Below are 20,596 nucleotides of genomic sequence, written 5' to 3' on the forward strand. Positions count from 1 at the left end.
CCGCAGCCCCTTGCCAGCCCAGCCCTGCCCCCCCAGCCCTGCCGGTGCCCCTCACGCCCGACCCGCAGCCCCCTGCCAGCCCAGCCCTGCCCCCCCAGCCCTGCCGGTGCCCCTCACTGTCGACCTGCAGCCCCTGCCAACCCAGCCCTGCCGGTGCCCCTCACTCCCGACCCACAACCCCTTGCCAGCCCAGCCCTGCCCCCTCAGCCCTGCCGGTGCCCCTCACTCCCGACCCGCAGCCGATTGCCAGCCCAGCCCTGCCCCCTCAGCCCTGCCGGTGCCCCTCACTCCCGACCCGCAGCCCCTTGCCAGCCCAGCCCTGCCCCCCCAGCCCTGCCGGTGCCCCTCACTCCCGACCCGCAGCCCCCTGCCAGCCCAGCCCTGCCCCCCCAGCCCTGCCGGTGCCCCTCACTGTCGACCTGCAGCCCCTGCCAACCCAGCCCTGCCGGTGCCCCTCACTCCCGACCCACAACCCCTTGCCAGCCCAGCCCTGCCCCCTCAGCCCTGCCGGTGCCCCTCACTCCCGACCCGCAGCCACTTGCCAGCCCAGCCCTGCCCCCTCAGCCCTGCTGGTGCCCCTCACTCCCGACCCGCAGCCGCTTGCCAGCCCAGCCCTGCCCCCTCAGCCCTGCCGGTGCCCCTCACTCCCGACCCACAACCCCTTGCCAGCCCAGCCCTGCCCCCTCAGCCCTGCCGGTGCCCCTCACTCCCGACCCGCAGCCCCTGCCAGCCCAGCCCTGCCCCCTCAGCCCTGCCGGTGCCCCTCACTCCCGACCTGCAGCCCCTGCTCGCCCAGCCCCCCCCAGCCCTGCCGGTGCCCCTCACTCCCGACCTGCAGCCCCTGCCAACCCAGCCCTGCCCCCTCCCCACTGGTGCCCCTCACTCTGGACCTGCAGCCCCCCCAGACCCTCTTTCCATGAGTCACCCCAGAAGCTTTGATGTCGTTCTCCCCGGGGCTGACTGCGCTCTGAGCCCTGTGGCGGGGGGTGGGGAATCCAGGCGTCTCCCCGCACTCGTTTCACGGGGGCTGCTTGCTCCCCACAGGTACTGACGGCCTGGCGGCTCCACGTCTTCGGGCTGAAAGTGCCGGCCAAGGTGAGTGTGAGACACACGTGGGGCCCGGCCAGCAGGGGGCGCAGGGACACGGGGACACGCACACAAACATGGACACACACTCATGGACACACACAAACACAAACATGGACACACTCACACAAACACAGACACACAAACACACTGAAACACAAACACACACACACTCATGGACACTCACACAAACACACACATGGACACACTCACACAAACACAGACACACAAACACACTGACACACACACACTCATGGACACTCACACAAACACACACATGGACACACTCACACAAACACAGACACACAAACACACTGACACACACACACTCATGGACACTCACACAAACACACACATGGACACACTCACACAAACACAGACACACAAACACACACACACTCATGGACACTCACACAAACACACACATGGACACACTCACACAAACGCAGACACACAAACACACTGACACACACACACTCATGGACACTCACACAAACACACACACAAACACAGACACACAAATGCAGACACACAAACACACTGACACACACACACTCATGGACACTCACACAAACACACACATGGACACACTCACACAAACGCAGACACACAAACACACTGACACACACACACACACACTCATTTCTCCCGTCTCTCCCCAGGTCGAAAGCTCCTTCAATGTCTTGGAAATTCGAACGTTAAACACAATAAACCACTGCCAGGTAAGCGCCCCCCGGCCAAGAGACGGCTCCCCCTGCTGGCCCCCCCGCCCAGAGACAGCGCTCCCCGCTGGCCCCTCCGCCCTGTGACCCCTCTGCTGTTACTGCCCCTCCCGCCCAGGGACAGCGCCCCCTGCTGGCCCCCCACCCTGTGTCCCCCTCGCTGTTACTGCCCCCTCCACTCAGGGACAGTGCCCTCTGCTGGCCCCCCGCCCTGTGTCCCCCCCGCTGTTACTGCCCCCCTGCCTAGGGACAGCGCCCCCTGCTGGCCCCCCACCCTGTGTCCCCCCTGCTGTTACTGCCCCCCTGCCCAGGGACAGTGCTCCCTGCTGGCCCCCCGCCCTGTGTCCCCCCCGCTGTTACTGCCCCCCTGCCCAGAGACAGCGCCCCCCGCTGGCCCCTCCGCCCTGTGACCCCTCTGCTGTTACTGCCCCTCCCACCCAGGGACAGTGCCCTCTGCTGGCCCCCCGCCCTGTGTCCCCCCTGCTGTTACTGCCCCCCTGCCCAGGGACAGCGCTCCCCGCTGGCCCCTCTGCCCTGTGACCCCCCTGCTGTTACTGCCCCTCCCGGCCTGGGGACAGTGCCCCCTGCTGGCCCCCCGCCCTGTTTCCCCCCCACTGTTACTGCCCCCCTGCCCAGGGACAGCGCCCCCTGCTGGCCCCCCACCCTGTGTCCCCCCCCGCTGTTACTGCCCCCCCTGCCCAGGGACAGTGCCCCCTGCTGGCCCCCCACCCTGTGTCCCCCCTGCTGTTACTGTCCCCCCTGCCCAGGGACAGCGCCCCCCGCTGGCTGCTCCACCCTGTGACCCCCCCGCTGTTACTGTGCCCTCCACCCAGGGACAGTGCCCCCTGCTGGCCCCTCCGCCCTGTGTCCCCCCCGCTGTTACTGCCCCCTCCACTCAGGGACAGTGCCCCCTGCTGGCCCCCCACCCTGTGTCCCCCCTGCTGTTACTGCCCCCCTGCCTAGGGACAGCGACCCCTGCTGGCCCCCCACCCTGTGTCCCTCCCGCTGTTACTGCCCCCCTGCCTAGGGACAGCGCCCCCTGCTGGCCCCCCGCCCTTTATCCCCCCCATTGTTACTGCACCCCCTGCCCAGGGACAGCGCCCCCTGCAGGCCCCCTCAGCTGTTACTGCCCCCACCACCCAGGGACAGTGCCCCCTGCTGGCCCCTCCGCCCTGTGTCCCTCCCCCGCTGTTACTGCCCCCCCTGCCCAGGGACAGTGCCCCCTGCTGGCCCCCCACCCTGTGTCCCTCCCGCTGTTACTGCCCCCCTGCCTAGGGACAGCGCCCCCTGCTGGCCCTCCACCCTGTGTCCCCCCTGCTCTTACTGCCCCCCTGCCCAGGGACAGCGCCCCCTGCAGGCCCCCTCAGCTGTTACTGCCCCCACCACCCAGGGACAGTGCCCCCTGCTGGCCCCTCTGCCCTGTGTCCCCCCCCCCGCTGTTACTGCCCCCCCCGGCCTGGGGACAGTGCCCCCTGCTGGCCCTCCACCTCTCCCCCCCATGCTCTTGGGTAGTGGTGGGGAGTTGATCAGTTAATTGGCTTCATCAGGGTCACAGCTCTTAGTAGTGGGAATAATTTGTGTTTGGTGAGAAATGTTCTCGTTGTCTTCCCCCCTCCCGATTCCCCCCTGGTCCCCGCCCCCACCCCCCAATCTCCCCCCGTCTCCCGGCCCGCGTCTCTCAGATCCTGGTGGACACGGAGAAAGCCACTTACAGCTTCAAATTCCCCAGCCCGGCCAGCGCCGAGCAGGTCACCCAGCACGTCAACGCGGCTCTCAGCAAGATCTTCCCCAGCCCCACGGCGGGGTGAGTGCGCCCCGGAGAGTGGGGGGGCAGCATGAGGCGCTGGGCTGCAGGGAGCAGGGTGGGTGGTAGCAGGGGATCCTGGGCTGCAGGGAGTGAGGGGTCACTGGGGGGCTCTGGGCTGCAGGGAGTGAGGGGGTCACTGGGGGGCGCTGGGCTGCAGGGAGCGGGGTGGGGGCAGCAGGGGGCGCTGGGCTGCAGGGAGCGGGGTGGGGGCAGCAGGGGATCCTGGGCTGCAGGGAGTGAGGGGTCACTGGGGGGCTCTGGGCTGCAGGGAGTGAGGGGGTCACTGGGGGGCGCTGGGCTGCAGGGAGCGGAGTGGGGGGCAGCAGGGGGCGCTGGGCTGCAGGGAGTGAGGGGGTCACTGGGGGTCACTGGGCTGCAGGGAGCGGGGTGGGGGGTAGCAGAGGGCACTGGGCTGCAGGGAGTGAGGGGGTCACTGGGGGTCACTGGGCTGCAGGGAGCGGGGTGGGGGGCAGCAGGGGGCGCTGGGCTGCAGGGAGTGAGGGGGTCACTGGGGGTCACTGGGCTGCAGGGAGCGGAGTGGGGGGCAGCAGGGGGCGCTGGGCTGCAGGGAGCAGGGTGGGGGGCAGCAGGGGGCGCTGGGCTGCAGGGAGTGAGGGGGTCACTGGGGGTCACTGGGCTGCAGGGAGCGGAGTGGGGGGCAGCAGGGGGCGCTGGGCTGCAGGGAGCAGGGTGGGGGGCAGCAGGGGGCGCTGGGCTGCAGGGAGTGAGGGGGTCACTGGGGGTCACTGGGCTGCAGGGAGCGGAGTGGGGGGCAGCAGGGGGCGCTGGGCTGCAGGGAGTGGGGTGGGGGGCAGCAGGGGGCGCTGGGCTGCAGGGAGTGAGGGGGTCACTGGGGGGCTCTGGGCTGCAGGGAGTGAGGGGGTCACTGGGCTGCAGGGAGCAGGGTGGGGGGTAGCAGGGGGCGCTGGGCTGCAGGGAGCGGGGGAGGGGATAGAACCCAGGCATCCTGACATCGTGCCTCCCCCACAGCTGTCTGAGGACCCCCGAGACCCCCCGGGACACGTCCCCCAACTCCGAGAGTTCAACTTCCACCAGCCACAGCATCTGCGGTGAGTGTGTGGAGGGGGGAGAATGTGGGGGAGGGGACTCTGGGGGCGGGGAGGGGGCCAGGGGAGCCCCCCCACACTGATGTCGGTGGCTTTGTCTGTCTCCCTGGCAGGGGGGTTCTCCGAGACCTACGCCGCCCTCTGCGACTACAACGGGCTGTGCTGCCGGGAGGAGGTGCAGTGGGTAGGTTTGGGGGGGCTGGGAGTGTGGGGCAGGGGGAGGGGAGGGCGGAGGAGGTGCAGTGGGTAGGTATGGGGGAGCTGGGGGTGTGGGGCAGGGGGACGGGAGAGCAGAGGAGGTGCAGTGGGTAGGTATGGGAGGGCTGAGGGTTGGGGGGCAGGGGAAGGGAGGGCGGAGGAGGTGCAGTGGGTAGGTATGGGGGGGCTGGGGGTTGGGGGCAGGGGGAGGGGAAGGCGGAGGAGGTGCAGTGGGTAGGGATGGGGGGGCTGGGGGTGGAGGGTAGGGAGAGGGGAGGGCGGAGGAGGTGCAGTGGGTAGGTATGGGGGGGGCTGGGGGTTGGGGGGCAGGAGGAGGGGAAGGCGGAGGAGGTGCAGTGGGTAGGTATGGGGGGGCTGGGGGTTGGGGGATAGGGGGAGGGGAGGGCAGAGGAGGTGCAGTGGGTAGTTATGGGGGGGCTGGGGGTGGAGGGGAGGGGGAGGAGAGGGCAGAGGAGGTGCAGTGGGTAGGGATGGGGGGCTGGAGGTGTGGGGGGTAGGGGGAGGGGAAGGCGGAGGAGGTGCAGTGTAGGTATGGGAGGCTGGGGGTTGGGGGGCGGGGGGAGGGGAGGGCAGAGGAGGTGCAGTGGGTAGGTATGGGGGGGCTGGGGGTGGAGGGGAGGGAGAGGGGAGGGCGGAGGGATGCAGTGGGTAGGTATGGGGGGGCTGGGGGTGGAGGGGAGGGAGAGGGGAGGGCGGAGGGATGCAGTGGGTAGTTATGGGGGGGCTGGGGGTGGAGGGGAGGGAGAGGGGAGGGCGGAGGAGGTGCAGTGGGTAGGTATGGGGGGGCTGGGGGTGGAGGGGAGGGAGAGGGGAGCGCGGAGGAGGTGCAGTGGGTAGGTATGGGGGGGCTGGGGGTTGGGGGATAGGGGGAGGAGAGGGCAGAGGAGGTGCAGTGGGTAGGTATGGGGGGCTGGAGGTGTGGGGGGTAGGGGGAGGGGAAGGCAGAGGAGGTGCAGTGGGTAGGTTTGGGGGGTCTGGGGATTGGGGGGGTGGGGGGAGGGGAAGGTGGAGGAGGTGCAGTGGGTAGGTTTGGGGGGGCTGGGGGTGTGGGGGGAGGGGAGGGTGGAGGAGGTGCAGTGTGTAGGGATGGGGGGATGGGGGTCCGGGGGCAGGAGGAGGGGAAGGCGGAGGAGGTGCAGTGGGTAGGTAGGGGGAGGCTGGAGGTGTGGGGGGCAGGGGGAGGGGAAGGCGGAGGAGGTGCAGTGTGTAGGGATGGGGGGGCTGGGGGTTGGGGGCAGTAGGAGGGGAGCGCGGAGGAGGTGCAGTGTGTAGGGATGGGGGGGCTGGGGGTTGGGGGCAGTAGGAGGGGAGCGCGGAGGAGGTGCAGTGTGTAGGGATGTGGGGGATGGGGGTGGGGGGCAGGAGGAGGGGAAGGCGGAGGAGGTGCAGTGGGTAGTTATGGGGGGGCTGGGGGTTGGGGGGGCAGGGGGAGGGGAGGGCGGAGGAGGTGCAGTGTGTAGGGATGTGGGGGATGGGGGTTGGGGGCAGGAGGAGGGGAGGGCGGAGGAGGTGCAGTGGGTAGTTATGGGGGGCTGGGGGTTGGGGGCAGGGGGAGGGGAAGGCGGAGGAGGTGCAGTGTGTAGGGATGTGGGGGATGGGGGTTGGGGGGCAGGAGGAGGGGAAGGCAGAGGAGGTGCAGTGAGTAGTTATGGGGGGGCTGGGGGTTGGGGGGCAGGGGGAGGGGAAGGCGGAGGAGGTGCAGTGGGTAGGATGGGGGGCTGGGGGTGGGAGGGCAGGGGGAGGGGAGGGCGGAGGAGGTGCAGTGGGTAGGTTTGGGGGGCTGGGGGTTGGGGGCAGGAGGAGGGGAAGGCGGAGGACATGCAGTGTGTAGGGATGGGGGGGCTGGGGGTTGGGGGCAGGGGGAGGGGAAGGCGGAGGAGGTGCAGTGGGTAGGTATGGGGGGGCTGGGGGTTGGGGGCAGGGGGAGGGGAGGGCGGAGGAGGTGCAGTGGGTTGGTTTGGGGGGGTTGGGGGGCAGGGGGAGGGGAGGGCGGAGGAGGTGCAGTGGGTAGGTATGGGGGGGCTGGGGGTTGGGGCGTAGGGGGAGGGGAAGGCGGAGGAGGTGCAGTAGGTAGGTATGGGGGGGCTGAGGGTGGGGGGGCAGGGGGAGGGGAAGGCGGAGGAGGTGCAGTGGGTAGTTATGGGGGGGCTGGGGGTTGGGGCAGGGGGAGGGGAAGGCAGAGGAGGTGCAGTGGGTTGGTTTGGGGGGGTTGGGGGGCAGGAGGAGGGGAAGGCGGAGGAGGTGCAGTGGGTAGGTATGGGGGGGCTGGGGGTTGGGGGGGCAGGGGGAGGGGAGGGTGGAGGAGGTGCAGTGGGTAGGTTTGGGGGGGTTGGGGGGCAGGGGGAGGGGAGGGCGGAGGAGGTGCAGTGGGTTGGTTTGGGGGGGTTGGGGGGCAGGGGGAGGGGAGGGCGGAGGAGGTGCAGTGGGTAGGTATGGGGGGGCTGGGGGTTGGGGGCAGGGGGAGGGGAAGGCGGAGGAGGTGCAGTGTGTAGGGATGGGGGGGCTGGGGGTTGGGGGCAGGGGGAGGGGAAGGCGGAGGAGGTGCAGTGTGTAGGGATGTGGGGGATGGGGGTTGGGGGCAGGAGGAGGGGAGGGCGGAGGAGGTGCAGTGGGTAGGTTTGGGGGGCTGGGGGTTGGGGGGCAGGGGGAGGGGAAGGCGGAGGAGGTGCAGTGGGTAGTTATGGGGGGGCTGGGGGTTGGGGGGCAGGAGGAGGGGAAGGCGGAGGAGGTGCAGTAGGTAGGTTTGGGGGGCCTGGGGGTTGGGGGGCAGGAGGAGGGGAAGGCGGAGGAGGTGCAGTGTGTAGGGATGTGGGGGATGGGGGTTGGGGGCAGGAGGAGGGGAAGGCGGAGAAGGTGCAGTGGGTAGTTATGGGGGGGCTGGGGGTTGGGGGGCAGGGGGAGGGGAAGGCGGAGGAGGTGCAGTGGGTAGGATGGGGGGCTGGGGGGTGGGGGGCAGGGGGAGGGGAAGGCGGAGGAGGTGCAGTGGGTAGGGATGGGGGGGCTGGGGGTGGGGGGCAGGGGGAGGGGAGGGCGGAGGAGGTGCAGTGGGTAGTTATGGGGGGGCTGGGGGGTGGGGGGCAGGGGGAGGGGAGGGCGGAGGAGGTGCAGTGGGTAGTTATGGGGGGGCTGGGGGTGGGGGGCAGGGGGAGCGGAGGGCGGAGGAGGTGCAGTGGGTAGGATGGGGGTGGGGGGAGGGGAAGGCGGAGGAGGTGCAGTGGGTAGGTATGGGGGGGCTGGGGGTTGGGGGGGCAGGGGGAGGGGAGGGTGGAGGAGGTGCAGTGGGTAGGTTTGGGGGGTTGGGGGGCAGGGGGAGGGGAGGGCGGAGGAGGTGCAGTGGGTTGGTTTGGGGGGGTTGGGGGGCAGGGGGAGGGGAAGGCGGAGGAGGTGCAGTGGGTAGGTATGGGGGGGCTGGGGGTTGGGGGGGCAGGGGGAGGGGAGGGCGGAGGAGGTGCAGTGTGTAGGGATGTGGGGGATGGGGGTTGGGGGCAGGAGGAGGGGAGGGCGGAGGAGGTGCAGTGGGTAGGTTTGGGGGGCTGGGGGTTGGGGGGCAGGAGGAGGGGAAGGCGGAGGAGGTGCAGTGTGTAGGGATGTGGGGGATGGGGGTTGGGGGCAGGGGGAGGGGAAGGCGGAGGAGGTGCAGTGTGTAGGGATGGGGGGGATGGGGGTTGGGGGCAGGAGGAGGGGAGGGCGGAGGAGGTGCAGTGGGTAGTTATGGGGGGCTGGGGGTTGGGGGCAGGAGGAGGGGAGGGCGGAGGAGGTGCAGTGTGTAGGGATGTGGGGGATGGGGGTTGGGGGCAGGAGGAGGGGAAGGCGGAGGAGGTGCAGTAGGTAGGTTTGGGGGGCCTGGGGGTTGGGGGCAGGGGGAGGGGAAGGCGGAGGAGGTGCAGTGTGTAGGGATGTGGGGGATGGGGGTTGGGGGCAGGGGGAGGGGAAGGCGGAGGAGGTGCAGTGTGTAGGGATGTGGGGGATGGGGGTGGGGGGCAGGAGGAGGGGAGGGCGGAGGAGGTGCAGTGTGTAGGGATGGGGGGGCTGGGGGTTGGGGGCAGGGGGAGGGGAAGGCGGAGGAGGTGCAGTGGGTAGTTATGGGGGGCTGGGGGTTGGGGGCAGGGGGAGGGGAGGGCGGAGGAGGTGCAGTGTGTAGGGATGTGGGGGATGGGGGTTGGGGGCAGGAGGAGGGGAGGGCGGAGGAGGTGCAGTGTGTAGGGATGTGGGGGATGGGGGTGGGGGGCAGGAGGAGGGGAGCGCGGAGGAGGTGCAGTGGGTAGGTTTGGGGGGCTGGGGGTTGGGGGGCAGGAGGAGGGGAAGGCGGAGGAGGTGCAGTGTGTAGGGATGTGGGGGATGGGGGTTGGGGGCAGGGGGAGGGGAAGGCGGAGGAGGTGCAGTGTGTAGGGATGTGGGGGATGGGGGTGGGGGGCAGGAGGAGGGGAGGGCGGAGGAGGTGCAGTGTGTAGGGATGGGGGGGCTGGGGGTTGGGGGCAGGGGGAGGGGAGGGCGGAGGAGGTGCAGTGGGTAGGGGTGGGGGGCAGGGGGAGGGGAGGGCGGAGGAGGTGCAGTGGGTAGTTATGGGGGGGCTGGGGGGTGGGGGGCAGGGGGAGGGGAGGGCGGAGGAGGTGCAGTGGGTAGGGATGGGGGTGCTGGGGGTTGGGGGCAGGAGGAGGGGAGGGCGGAGGAGGTGCAGTGGGTAGGTTTGGGGGGCTGGGGGTTGGGGGGCAGGAGGAGGGGAAGGCGGAGGAGGTGCAGTGGGTAGTTATGGGGGGGCTGGGGGTTGGGGGGCAGGGGGAGGGGAAGGCGGAGGAGTTGCAGTGGGTAGGTTTGGGGGGCTGGGGGTTGGGGGGCAGGAGGAGGGGAGGGCGGAGGAGGTGCAGTGGGTAGGATGGGGTGGGGGGAGGGGAAGGCGGAGGAGGGGCTGGAGGAGGCGGTGGGGGAGAAGGGGCGGGTGCCCTAGCCCAGAGCTCTTGGGGGGGGGACATGGGCTCCCCCCATTTCTCTCATCCTCCTTCCCCCCATTTCCAGGATGTCGACACCATCTACCACTCGGCTGACAATCGGGAATTCAACCTCTTGGACTTCAGCCACCTGGAAAGCCGGTGAGGGACTCCCCGATGTCCCCTGTACCCTGATAACCCAGCACCCCAATACCACATAACCCAATACCCCTCTACCCCGATTACCCTGCACCCCAATACCACATAACCCGATACCCCTGTATCCCCATGACCCAGCACCCCAAAACCACATAACCCGATACCCCCGTACCCAGATAACCCTGCACCCCAATACCACAGAACCCAATACCCCTCTACCCCGATAACCCTGCACCCCAATACCACAGAACCCGATACCCCTCTACTCTGATAACCCTGCATCCCAATACCACATAACCCGATACCCTTGTACCCCAATAACCCTGAACACCAATACCACATAACCCGATACCCCTGTATCCCCATGACCCAGCACCCCAAAACCACATAACTCGATACCCCTGTACCCTGATAACCCTGCACCCCAATACCACATAACCCGATACCCCTCTACCCCAATAATCCTGAACACCAATACCACATAACCCGATACCCCTGTATCCCCATGACCCAGCACCCCAAAACCACATAACTCGATACCCCTGTACCCTGATAACCCTGCACCCCAATACCACATAACCCGATACCCCTCTACCCCAATAATCCTGAACACCAATACCACATAACCCGATACCCCTGTATCCCCATGACCCAGCACCCCAAAACCACATAACTCCATACCCCTGTATCCTGATAACCCTGAACACCAATACCACATAACCCGATACCCCTCTACCCCGATAACCCAGCACCCCAATACCACATTACCCAATACCCCTGTATCCCCATGACCCAGCACCCCAAACCCACATAACTCAATACCCCTGTACCCTGATAACCCTGCACCCCAGTACCACATAACCTGATACCCCTCTACCCCGATAACCCAGCACCCTAATACCACATAACCTGATACCCCTGTACCCCAATAACCCTGCACCCCAATACCGCATAACCCGATACCCCCTGTATCCCGATAACCCTGCACCCCAATACCACATAACCCGATACCCCTGTATCCCGATAACCCTGCACCCCAATACCACATAACCCGATACCCCTGTATCACGATAACCCTGCACCCCAATACCACATTACCTGTTACCCGTGTACCCCAATAACCCTGAACACCAATACCATGTATCCCAATTCCCCTGTACCCCAATACCCCTTCACCCCCAATACCTGGAACCTAAACCCACCTGTACCCCAATAACCCTTCACCCCAATTCCCCTATTCCCTGATTCCCCCTGTGCCCATTCCACCTGCACCCACAAAATCTGGAATCCCACCCACCTGTACCCCGACTCACCTGCACCCCAATAGACTGCACCCCTATCCCAGCACCCCCTGATATAGTACCAACATTCCCTTCCCAGGTATGCTGTGCCCCAATGCCCCCTGTACTCTGATACTCCTGGGCCCACACCCCCATACCTCATGCCTAAATACCCCTGCACCCCCAGAAACCAGCACCCCAACCCACCTTTACTCTGACACCTCATACGCTGGTACCCTGTACCCCAATACCTGTGCTCTAGTACCCTGCACCCAGATACCCTGTATCCTGATACCCCAATAGCCAGTACCCCAACCCACCTTCACCCCAATACACTGTACCAGGTGCCCACATACCCTGATACCCCCTACCCCAATATTCCTGCACCCTGATATCCCTGTACTCTGACACCCTGCACCCCCAAAAACTGGTAGTCCAACCCACTTGTACATCAATACCCCCAGACCCACAAAAATTGTACCCCAACCTGCCTGTATCCCAATACCCCTTTCCAGCACCCCAATAGCCCTGTACCCCAATACCCTCTGCACCTCCAAAAATCCAGTTCTCCAACCCCCCGTGCCCTCAATACCCACTGCCAGCACCCCAATAGCCCCTGTACCCATGTTCCAGTACCCCTGTACCCCCCAAACCTAGCCCAACCCCCAATACTTCCTGAACCTCTGAAACCCATCTATACCCCCAAACCCACCTGGCAGTACCCCAATACCCTGCATCCCCACAGACACCCCAGCCCCTCTTCTCCCCAGTCAGACCCTCCTGGGGCACTCCTCCCCCATCAGCGCGGTGGGGGTGCTGGCAGATGTGGGGGCGCTCACCCCCTTCCCCGTGACTCTCCCCGCAGGGACCTGGCCTTGATCGTCGCTGCCCTCGCCTACAACCCTTGGTTCACGCGGCTGCACTGCAAGGACCTGAGGCTGGTAGGTACCCCCCAAAACCCACCCCTGAGCCCCCAAAAGCTGCCCCTGGACCCCAAAACCCACCCCTAGACCACCAAACCCACCCCTGTGTCCCCAAACCCAACCTGTGCCTGCAAACATGCCCCTGGGCCCCAAAACCCCTCCCCTGGACCCCCAAACATGTCCCTGTGCCCCAAAACCCGCCCTTGGATCCCAAAACCCACCCCTTGACTCAAAGTTTCCTGGACACAATCTCCATTGGATGATCAAATTCCTCTCAACCCCAAATCCTGCCCCTCTATGCCCTGAAACATTCCCCTGCACCCCAAAACATCTCCTGGTCCCCAACCCCCTCCTCCACTATGTCCGATATCCCACCCTGGCACCCGAAAATCCCCTGCCCCAAAATCCCATCCCCAACCCCCCTGCATCCCAAAACCCTGGTCTGTGCCCCAAAAGCCACCCTGCACCCAGAAACCCTCCTCTACACCCCCAAACTCCATCTGTACCCCAAAATTCCCTTCTGCACCCCCAAATCCCATCTCTCTGAAGCCCAAACCCTCCTCTATACTCTGAAACTTTCTTGTCTCATATCTCTGTACCCCCAAATCCCCTGCACTCCAGAACACTTGTCTGTGCCCTGAAACATTCTCCTGCACCCCACAACCCACCATCAATCCCAAACCCTTCTCTACCCATGAAAATATTCTGTACGCCCACATCCCTCCTCCTCTATGCCCACAAACTGCCCTGCACCCCAAAACTACCTCAGCCCTCAATTCATCCCCTGCAGCCCCAAAACCGCACAGAACCCCCAAACCACCCAGGAATCACCCTGCCCCCCAAACCATCCCCTGCACCCCCAGAATTTCCCCCATAGGGACTCCAGGGGGCTATGCCTCCCCAGCACCCCCTGTTCCTTGGCCGGGGGGTCCCCGCATCTCTCCCCTGCGCTCTCTGTCTCCTTCCATCTCCCCAGAGCTCCGAGGTCGCCGAGCAGGTTCTGCACACGCTCAGCAAGTCCCATCACCTGGAGGAGCTGGTGCTGGACAACGCAGGGTTAAAAACGTGAGTGAGCCCCCCAAAAACTCCCGCTACCCTCTAGGGGGCGCCGGCTCCCACCCGGCCCCAGGGTGCTGAACGGGGCGCAGGGCCTGCCCCTCTAGGGGGCGCCGGCTCCCACCTGGCCCCAGGGCGCTGAATGGGGCGTGCGGCCCATCCCCTCTAGGGGGCATCGGCTCCCACCCGGTCCCAGGGCGGGGAAAGGGGCGCGGGGCCCTTCCCCTCTAGGGGGCGCCAGCTCCCACCTGGCCCCAGGGCGCTGAATGGGGCGTGCGGCCCGTCCCCTCTAGGGGGCGCCGGCTCCCACTCGGCCCCAGGGCGGGGAACGGGGCGCAGGGCCTGTCCTCTCTAGGGGGCATCGGCTCCCACCCGGCCCCAGGGCGGGGAACGGGGCGCAGGGCCCGTCCTCTCTAGGGGGCATTGGCACCCATCTGGCCCCAGGGTGGGGAACGGGGCGCAGGGCCCGTCCCTCTAGGGGCCATCGGCTCCCACCCGGCCCCAGGGCGGGGAACGGGGCACGGGGCCCCTCCCCTCTAGGGGGCATCGGCTCCCACCTGGCCCAAGGGTGGGGAACGGGGCGCGGGGCCTGTCCCCTCTAGGGGCCATCAGCTCCCACCCGGCCCCAGGGCGGGGAACGGGGCGCGGGGCCTGTCCCCTCTAGGGGCCATCAGCTCCCACCCGGCCCCAGGGTGGGGAACGGGGCACGGGGCACAGCCCCTCTAGGGGGCGCCAGCTCTGATCTGACCCCAGGATGGGGACTGGCTGGGTTGGGGGAGGGGCTGGGGTTCAGGGTTCAGGGCATCACCCCCCGACTCTCTCTGGCGCAGGGACTTCGCGCTCAAACTGACCTACGCTCTGGGAGACAACCCTGGCTCGGCCCTGCACAGCCTGCTGCTGTCACACAACCAGATTGAGGACAAAGGTGGGGACCCCCCAGTGCCCCCCAGTGTCCCCCAGTAGCCTCCAGTCTCCCCCAGCACCATCCAATGTCTCCACAGTGTCCTCCAGCACCTGACACCCCCCAGCACCCCCAAGTGTTCCCCCAGCACCTTCAATGTCCCCCCAGTATCCCCTAGAGCCGGACACCCCCCAGCACCCCCAATATCCACCCAGTATCCCCTAGCACCGGACACCCCCCAGCACCTCCAATGTCCCCCCAGTATCGCCGAGCCCCCCATTACCCTCAGTGTCCTCCAGTGCCGGAACCCGCCAGCTCTCCCCAATGCACCCCAGCACCCCCCAGTGTTCCCCCAGCACCTCCAATGTCCCCCCCAGTATCCCCTAGCGCTGGACACCCCCCAGCACCCCCCAATGTCCTGCCAGATCCTGACAACTTTCAGCACCCCCAATATCCCCCCAGGCCCCAGTACACACACACCCATGTCCTCCCCCTGTCCTGCCCCCATCTTTGCTCTCACCCCCCCCGGATCCCCCTAATCTCTTCCCTCCCCCTCCCCTGCGCAGGTCTCGTCTCCCTGAGCCAGCAGTTCCTCTACTTCCCCAAGGGGCTGCGGCAGCTCGGGCTCTGCAGGACTGGGGTCACCCCGAAAGGTACCGGGGGCTGGGGGGAGGGGTGGGGGGAGGGGAGATCTCTGGGCACAATGGGGGAGGGAGAAGCTCTCCAACCGGAGGGGCAGGGTGGGGGATGGGCAGGGGGTCCCAGCTCCCCCCACTCACCTCCCTCCGTCCCCTCCCAGGGCTGGCTGGGCTCTGTCAGACCCTGGGGGCCAACCCGGCCTTCAGCAGCTCCCTGCAGCACCTGGACCTCAGCAAGAACCCTGGGCTGCTGGGTGGCGAGGAGGCCAACGTGAGTGACAGCAGGGGGCGCCGTGGGGCAGGGAGCGGGGCAGGGGGCACTGTGGGGCAGGGAGGTGGGAGACTGTGCAGCGGGCGCCATGGGGCAGGGAGCAGGGCAGGGGCACCATGGGGCAGGGAGGTGCGAGTGGGGCAGGGGGCGCCGTGGGACAGGGAGGTGGAAGCTGGGCAGCGGGCGCCATGGGGCAGGGAGGTGGGAGTGGGGCAGGGGGCGCTGTGGGGCAGGGAGGTGGGAGCTGGGCAGCGGACGCCATGGGGCAGGAAGGTGGGAGCTAGGCAGCGGGCGCCGTGGGACAGGGAGGTGGGAGGCTGGGCAGGGGGCGCCGTGGGGCAGGGAGCGGGGCAGGGGCACCATGGGGCAGGGAGGTGCGAGTGGGGCAGGGGGCGCTGTGGGGCAGGGAGGTGGGAGCTGGGCAGCGGACGCCATGGGGCAGGAAGGTGGGAGCTAGGCAGCGGGCGCCGTGGGACAGGGAGGTGGGAGGCTGGGCAGGGGGCGCCGTGGGGCAGGGAGCGGGGCAGGGGCACCATGGGGCAGGGAGGTGCGAGTGGGGCAGGGGGCGCCGTGGGACAGGGAGGTGGGAGTGGGGCAGGGGGCGCCGTGGGGCAGGGAGCGGGGCAGGGGCACCATGGGGCAGGGAGGTGCGAGTGGGGCAGGGGGCGCCGTGGGACAGGAAGGTGGGAGCTAGGCAGCGGGCGCCGTGGGACAGGGAGGTGGGAGTGGGGCAGGGGGCGCTGTGGGGCAGGGAGCGGGGCAGGGGCACCATGGGGCAGGGAGGTGCGAGCTGGGCAGCGGACGCCATGGGGCAGGGAGGTGGGAGCTGGGCAGCGGACGCCATGGGGCAGGGAGGTGGGAGTGGGGCAGGGGGCGCTGTGGGGCAGGGAGGTGCGAGCTGGGCAGCGGACGCCATGGGGCAGGGAGGTGGGAGTGGGGCAGGGGGCGCCGTGGGACAGGGAGGTGGGAGGCTGGGCAGGGGGCGCCGTGGGGCAGGGAGCGGGGCAGGGGCACCATGGGGCAGGGAGGTGCGAGTGGGGCAGGGGGCGCCATGGGGCAGGGAGCGGGGGCTCTGTGGGGCACACACAGCCCCCCCAGCTCCGTCCGTCGCCCCATTTCGTTCCCTCTCTCCCCGCAGGGTTTCTATTCCTTCCTGGCCCAGCCCAACGCCCTCGTCCGCCTCGAGCTGTCCGGCACCGACTGCGCCGTCGACATGGTGAGGGGCGACCAGCCGGGGGCGCCGGGGGGAGCGGGGCAGTAGCCCTGGCTGGGGCGAGGGGCCTCCCGGATATCCCAGCCTCGCCCTGCAGGGGCCGTTGTGGGGAGCGGGGGGTTCGATCCCTTTCTCTCTCTGTCCCCCTCAGTTATTCGGGGCGCTGCTGCATGGATGTTGCACTCGGCTTAGCTACCTCAACCTCTCCCGGAACACCTTCTCGCACAGGTGAGTGTTGGGGTCCCCTGCCCCCCTATTTCCTAGCTGTGGAATCCCCATCATGTAAACTCCTCCTCTGCACCCCAAGTTCCCAGCTGCAGGGTCCCCATTACAGAGACCCCTCCTCTGCCTCCTGCACCCCAAGTTCCCAGCGAGGGGGATCCCAATTAGACTGACCCCCCCATGCCTCCTTGCACACCCTTTCCACAGGGATCAGGGTCCCTCTGGGGCAGGCCCCCCTTTAATTCTGGGGGCTCCCGGCCTGTCTCCGTCTCTAGGAAAGCCAAGGACTCCCAGCTGTCCTTCAAGCAATTCTTCTCTAGCGCCTACGCGCTGAACCACGTCAGCCTGTCGGGCACGAAAATGCCCCTGGACGCCTTGAGGTGAGTGTGTGTGTGTGTCCCTGCGCCCCCTGCTGGTGGGGATGGGCCCTGCCCTCTGTGTGTGTGTGTGTGTGTGTGTGTGTGTGTGTGTGTGTGTCCCTGCGCCCCCTGCTGGTGGGGATGGGCCCTGCCCTCTGTGTGTGTGTGTGTGTGTGTGTGTGTCCCTGCGCCCCCTGCTGGTGGGGATGGGCCCTGCCCTCTCTGTGTGTCTGTGTGTGTGTCCCTTCGCCCCCTGCTGGTGGGGATGGGCCCTGCCCTCTGTGTGTGTGTGTGTGTGTGTGTGTCCCTGCGCCCCCTGCTGGTGGGGATGGGCCCTGCCCTCTGTGTGTGTGTGTGTGTGTGTGTGTGTGTGTCCCTGCGCCCCCTGCTGGTGGAGATGGGCCCTTCCCTCTGTGTGTGTGTGTGTGTGTGTGTGTGTGTGTGTGTCCCTGCGCCCCCTGCTGGTGGGGATGGGCCCTGCCCTCTCTGTGTGTCTGTGTGTCTGTGTGTGTGTCCCTTCGCCTCCTGCTGGTGGGGATGGGCCCTGCCCTCTGTGTGTGTGTGTGTGTGTGTGTGTGTGTGTGTGTGTGTCCCTGTGCCCCCTGCTGGTGGGGATGGGCCCTACCATGTATATGTGTGTGTGTGTGTGTGTGTGTCCCTACACCCCCTGCTGGTGGGGATGGGTCCTGCCCTCTGTGTGTGTGTGTGTGTGTGTGTGTGTGTGTCCCTGCGCCCCCTGCTGGTGGGGATGGGCCCTGCCCTGTGCATGTGTGTGTCCCTGCACCCCCTGCTCACTGTGTGTTGGGGAGGCTAGTGGGAGTCACCCCCTCTGCCCCCATTAACCCCATGTTCCCCAGGTCTCTATTCCAGGGTCTCTCGGCCAACACCCACCTGAGTGACATTCACTTGGACTTGAGCGGCTGCGAGGTGAGGGGGGGCCGGGAGGGGGCTGTGCGTTGTGAGGGGGAAAGTGGAGGGGCTTTGTTATGGTTGGTGGGGGAGGGGCCGTCTGTTAATTCTTTCTTTACTTCCCCATCTCGTTCTCTCGTTATTTCTCATTCCCTCGTTCTTTCCCTCCCCATCTCAGTCCCTCATTCTTTTGCCATCTCATTCTCCCGTTCTTTCCCTCCGATCTCGTTCTCTCATCCTCTCTCACCTGTCTTCTTCCCTCATTCTTTCCCTCCCAGCGTTGTTTCCTTGTTCTTTCAATCGTTCCTTCTTTCCCTCCTCCACTCTCTCATTCACTCTCTCTCTCTCTCCCAGCTGCGCTCACTGGGGGCTCAGGTCCTGCAGGAGCAGCTCCTGGGGGTCACTGCCGTGGGGAGCCTAGACATCTCCGACAACGGTGAGTCTGTCCACCTGCCCTCGAGTCCCTGTATCCCTGCCCTGGGGGAGGGGACAGTATCTCAGCTCCCCCTGACGTTCCTCTTCTCCCACCACTTGCTCCAGGTTTTGACTCCGATTTGCTGACACTGGTCCCTGCTCTGGGCAAGAACAAATCCCTCAGACACCTTTGGCTGGGCAAGAACTTCAGCGTCAAGTCCCGGTGGGTGAACACTTCTGTCATCCACCTTCTGTCCCATCTCGTTCACCCCCACCTCCCTGGGAGAGAGAAGTCCTTGAGGAGCATCTTCTAAACCTATTTTCCTCCGAGCTCACCTTTTCTAGTGAGGAGGTTGTGCTCCATGGGACCCAGTCTGGACTCATTGGATGGATGCTGGGTTCCATGGGACCCTTTCTAGATCCACTGGATGGGCACTGGCTCCATGAGAACCATTTGAGACCCATTAGAAGGTCATTGGACCCCATATACCCACTGGATGGATGTTGGGCTCCATGAGAACCATTCTAGACCCAGTGGATGGGCAATGAACCCATGGGACCCACTCTACACCCTTTATATGGGCATTGGGCTCCATGGGACCCATTTTAGACTCATTGGATGGGTGCTGGGCTCCATTACAAGCTTCTAGACCCACTGGATGAGCATTGGTGCCTAATGGGAACCATTCTAGACCAATTAGACTATGCTGCAAACATCTGACAGAAATGGAGAATAGAGGAAGTAGAAAAGCTATCTAGAACCTCCCCAGTTGGGTGACCTAGAAAGCTGGCCAAGAGGTTTTGCATCTCTGATTAGGTTGCCGTTATGAAGTCCAATTATACAGAACCCACCAAGCCTAGAGCATGGAAGGAAATGATACAGCATGGATGACCTAGAAGACTAGCCAAGCAATGTTATGAGTCTACTGAGTTTGACTCTATAGAACCCAATTATCCAGGACATGCTCAGTCTAGAACATGGGGAAAGGGTCTAGAATGTGTCACCTAGAACACTAGCCTAACAATGGTGCAACTCTGCTGAGGTGGGTGCTGTAGAGTCCAGCAATCCAGAACCCACCCAACTTAGAACATGAAGGGAAGGGCTCTAGAATAAGTGTCCTAGAACAATTAGCATGTTTCTGTTTAGCTTATAGGCAAGTCAGTGGTTGGGCTGGTGAATTTACCTCCCAGCCTCATCCCACCCCTCTGGGCGCTTATGCCTGGCTTCTATGTTCTCTCTCCAGGACGCTGGAGGACATACTTCACAAGATTGTACAGCTGATTCAGGAGGAAGATTGTGTGAGTCTGTCCTTCATGAAAAGTGAAATTTGCTCAAAGGCAGGGGGCTGTGGATCGGGATTGAGGGGAACCAGCAGAGTTGAGGTGGGGCAGGGGACACCAGGGCTGACTTCCCTCTCTCCCCCCAGTCCCTGCAGTCTCTCTCTGTGTCCGACTCACGGTTAAAGTCTCGGACCAGCATCCTCATCAATGCCCTTGGCAGTAATACCTGCTTGAGCAAGGTGGACCTGAGTGGGAACGGCATGGAGGACCTGGGGGCCAAGATGCTGTCCAAGGCCTTGCAGATCAACAGCACCCTCCGGTGGGGGCTCCTGGAAGGAAGGGGACCCTGGGGTGCAGCAGGAGGTCGCATCAGGGGGACTGGGTGGGGGAGGGGGTCTCATGGAGGGGATTGGGGTTGGGTGAGGAAGTAAGATCCGAGCGGGGGAAGTGAGTGCAGATTGAGGGGGTGGGGTAGCGGGGCTCTCAGTGGCAGGAGAGTGGGGGGATTGGGGCTGGTGTGAGGGGGTCTCATTGGGTAGGCCAGGAGTGGGTGTCCCATTGGAGGATTTGCAGGGGGATTGGGACTTGTGGGGTCCTGTCAGGGGAAGTGGGGGGATTTGGGGGTTGGACGAGAGGCTGCCATTGGGCAGGAACAGTGATTGGAGTGGGGAGGGGAGAACTGAGGGGAAGGATCCCATGGGACTAGGAAGCACAGAACAGGATACAGAAGAGGGGCTCTGTTGGAGGGAGGAAGGGAGGAGAGAGCTATTGGTGGGAACAGCAGAAGAGGGGATCCCTGTTGGAGAATATGGGGAAGGGGGTTCCACTGGAGAGGAGGAGGGTGGACAGTTTGTATTAGCCAAGGCAGGGAACAGGGTCTCATCTGGTGTGTCATCACAGTGTGGGGCTAGAAGGACCCCAATGTTGGGTGACCCAGCCTGGATCTCCCCTTTGCAGGAGCATCGCCTGGGACCGGAACAACACAACGGCACTTGGCTTCCATGACATCGCCCGAGCCCTGGAGAAGTGAGTCTGGAGGGGGACTTCCTGGTTGAGTGTCAGCCCCTGACATCCCGGGGTGCCCCCCAACCTGCACCTCACCCTCGGTCTTCATGCTTAGCATTGATAACAGGTGTCATTTCTC

General features: G+C 65.6%; 1 protein-coding gene across 4 annotated transcripts in view; it reads left to right on the forward strand.

Annotated features, from left to right (window-relative positions):
- The window catches only part of CARMIL3 (capping protein regulator and myosin 1 linker 3), a 39,539-nt gene that overhangs the window by 6,584 nt on the left and 12,359 nt on the right, over nt 1–20,596 (forward strand). For all 4 annotated transcript variants that reach the window (XM_050918958.1, XM_050918959.1, XM_050918957.1 and 1 more), the window contains exons 3-22: nt 1,045–1,095; nt 1,749–1,808; nt 3,491–3,612; nt 4,606–4,685; nt 4,796–4,866; nt 9,915–9,988; nt 12,131–12,206; nt 13,165–13,253; nt 14,075–14,169; nt 14,712–14,798; nt 14,945–15,054; nt 16,193–16,270; nt 16,419–16,495; nt 16,765–16,869; nt 17,706–17,775; nt 18,112–18,193; nt 18,298–18,394; nt 19,416–19,470; nt 19,599–19,771; nt 20,410–20,478. In XM_050918958.1, coding sequence (XP_050774915.1) covers nt 1,045–1,095; nt 1,749–1,808; nt 3,491–3,612; nt 4,606–4,685; nt 4,796–4,866; nt 9,915–9,988; nt 12,131–12,206; nt 13,165–13,253; nt 14,075–14,169; nt 14,712–14,798; nt 14,945–15,054; nt 16,193–16,270; nt 16,419–16,495; nt 16,765–16,869; nt 17,706–17,775; nt 18,112–18,193; nt 18,298–18,394; nt 19,416–19,470; nt 19,599–19,771; nt 20,410–20,478 — 1,721 coding nt within the window. The remainder of the gene's footprint in view (nt 1–1,044; nt 1,096–1,748; nt 1,809–3,490; nt 3,613–4,605; nt 4,686–4,795; nt 4,867–9,914; nt 9,989–12,130; nt 12,207–13,164; nt 13,254–14,074; nt 14,170–14,711; nt 14,799–14,944; nt 15,055–16,192; nt 16,271–16,418; nt 16,496–16,764; nt 16,870–17,705; nt 17,776–18,111; nt 18,194–18,297; nt 18,395–19,415; nt 19,471–19,598; nt 19,772–20,409; nt 20,479–20,596) is intronic.

The sequence above is a fragment of the Gopherus flavomarginatus genome, chromosome 11 (assembly GCF_025201925.1).
Source record: "Gopherus flavomarginatus isolate rGopFla2 chromosome 11, rGopFla2.mat.asm, whole genome shotgun sequence".
Lineage (NCBI taxonomy): Eukaryota > Metazoa > Chordata > Testudines > Testudinidae > Gopherus > Gopherus flavomarginatus.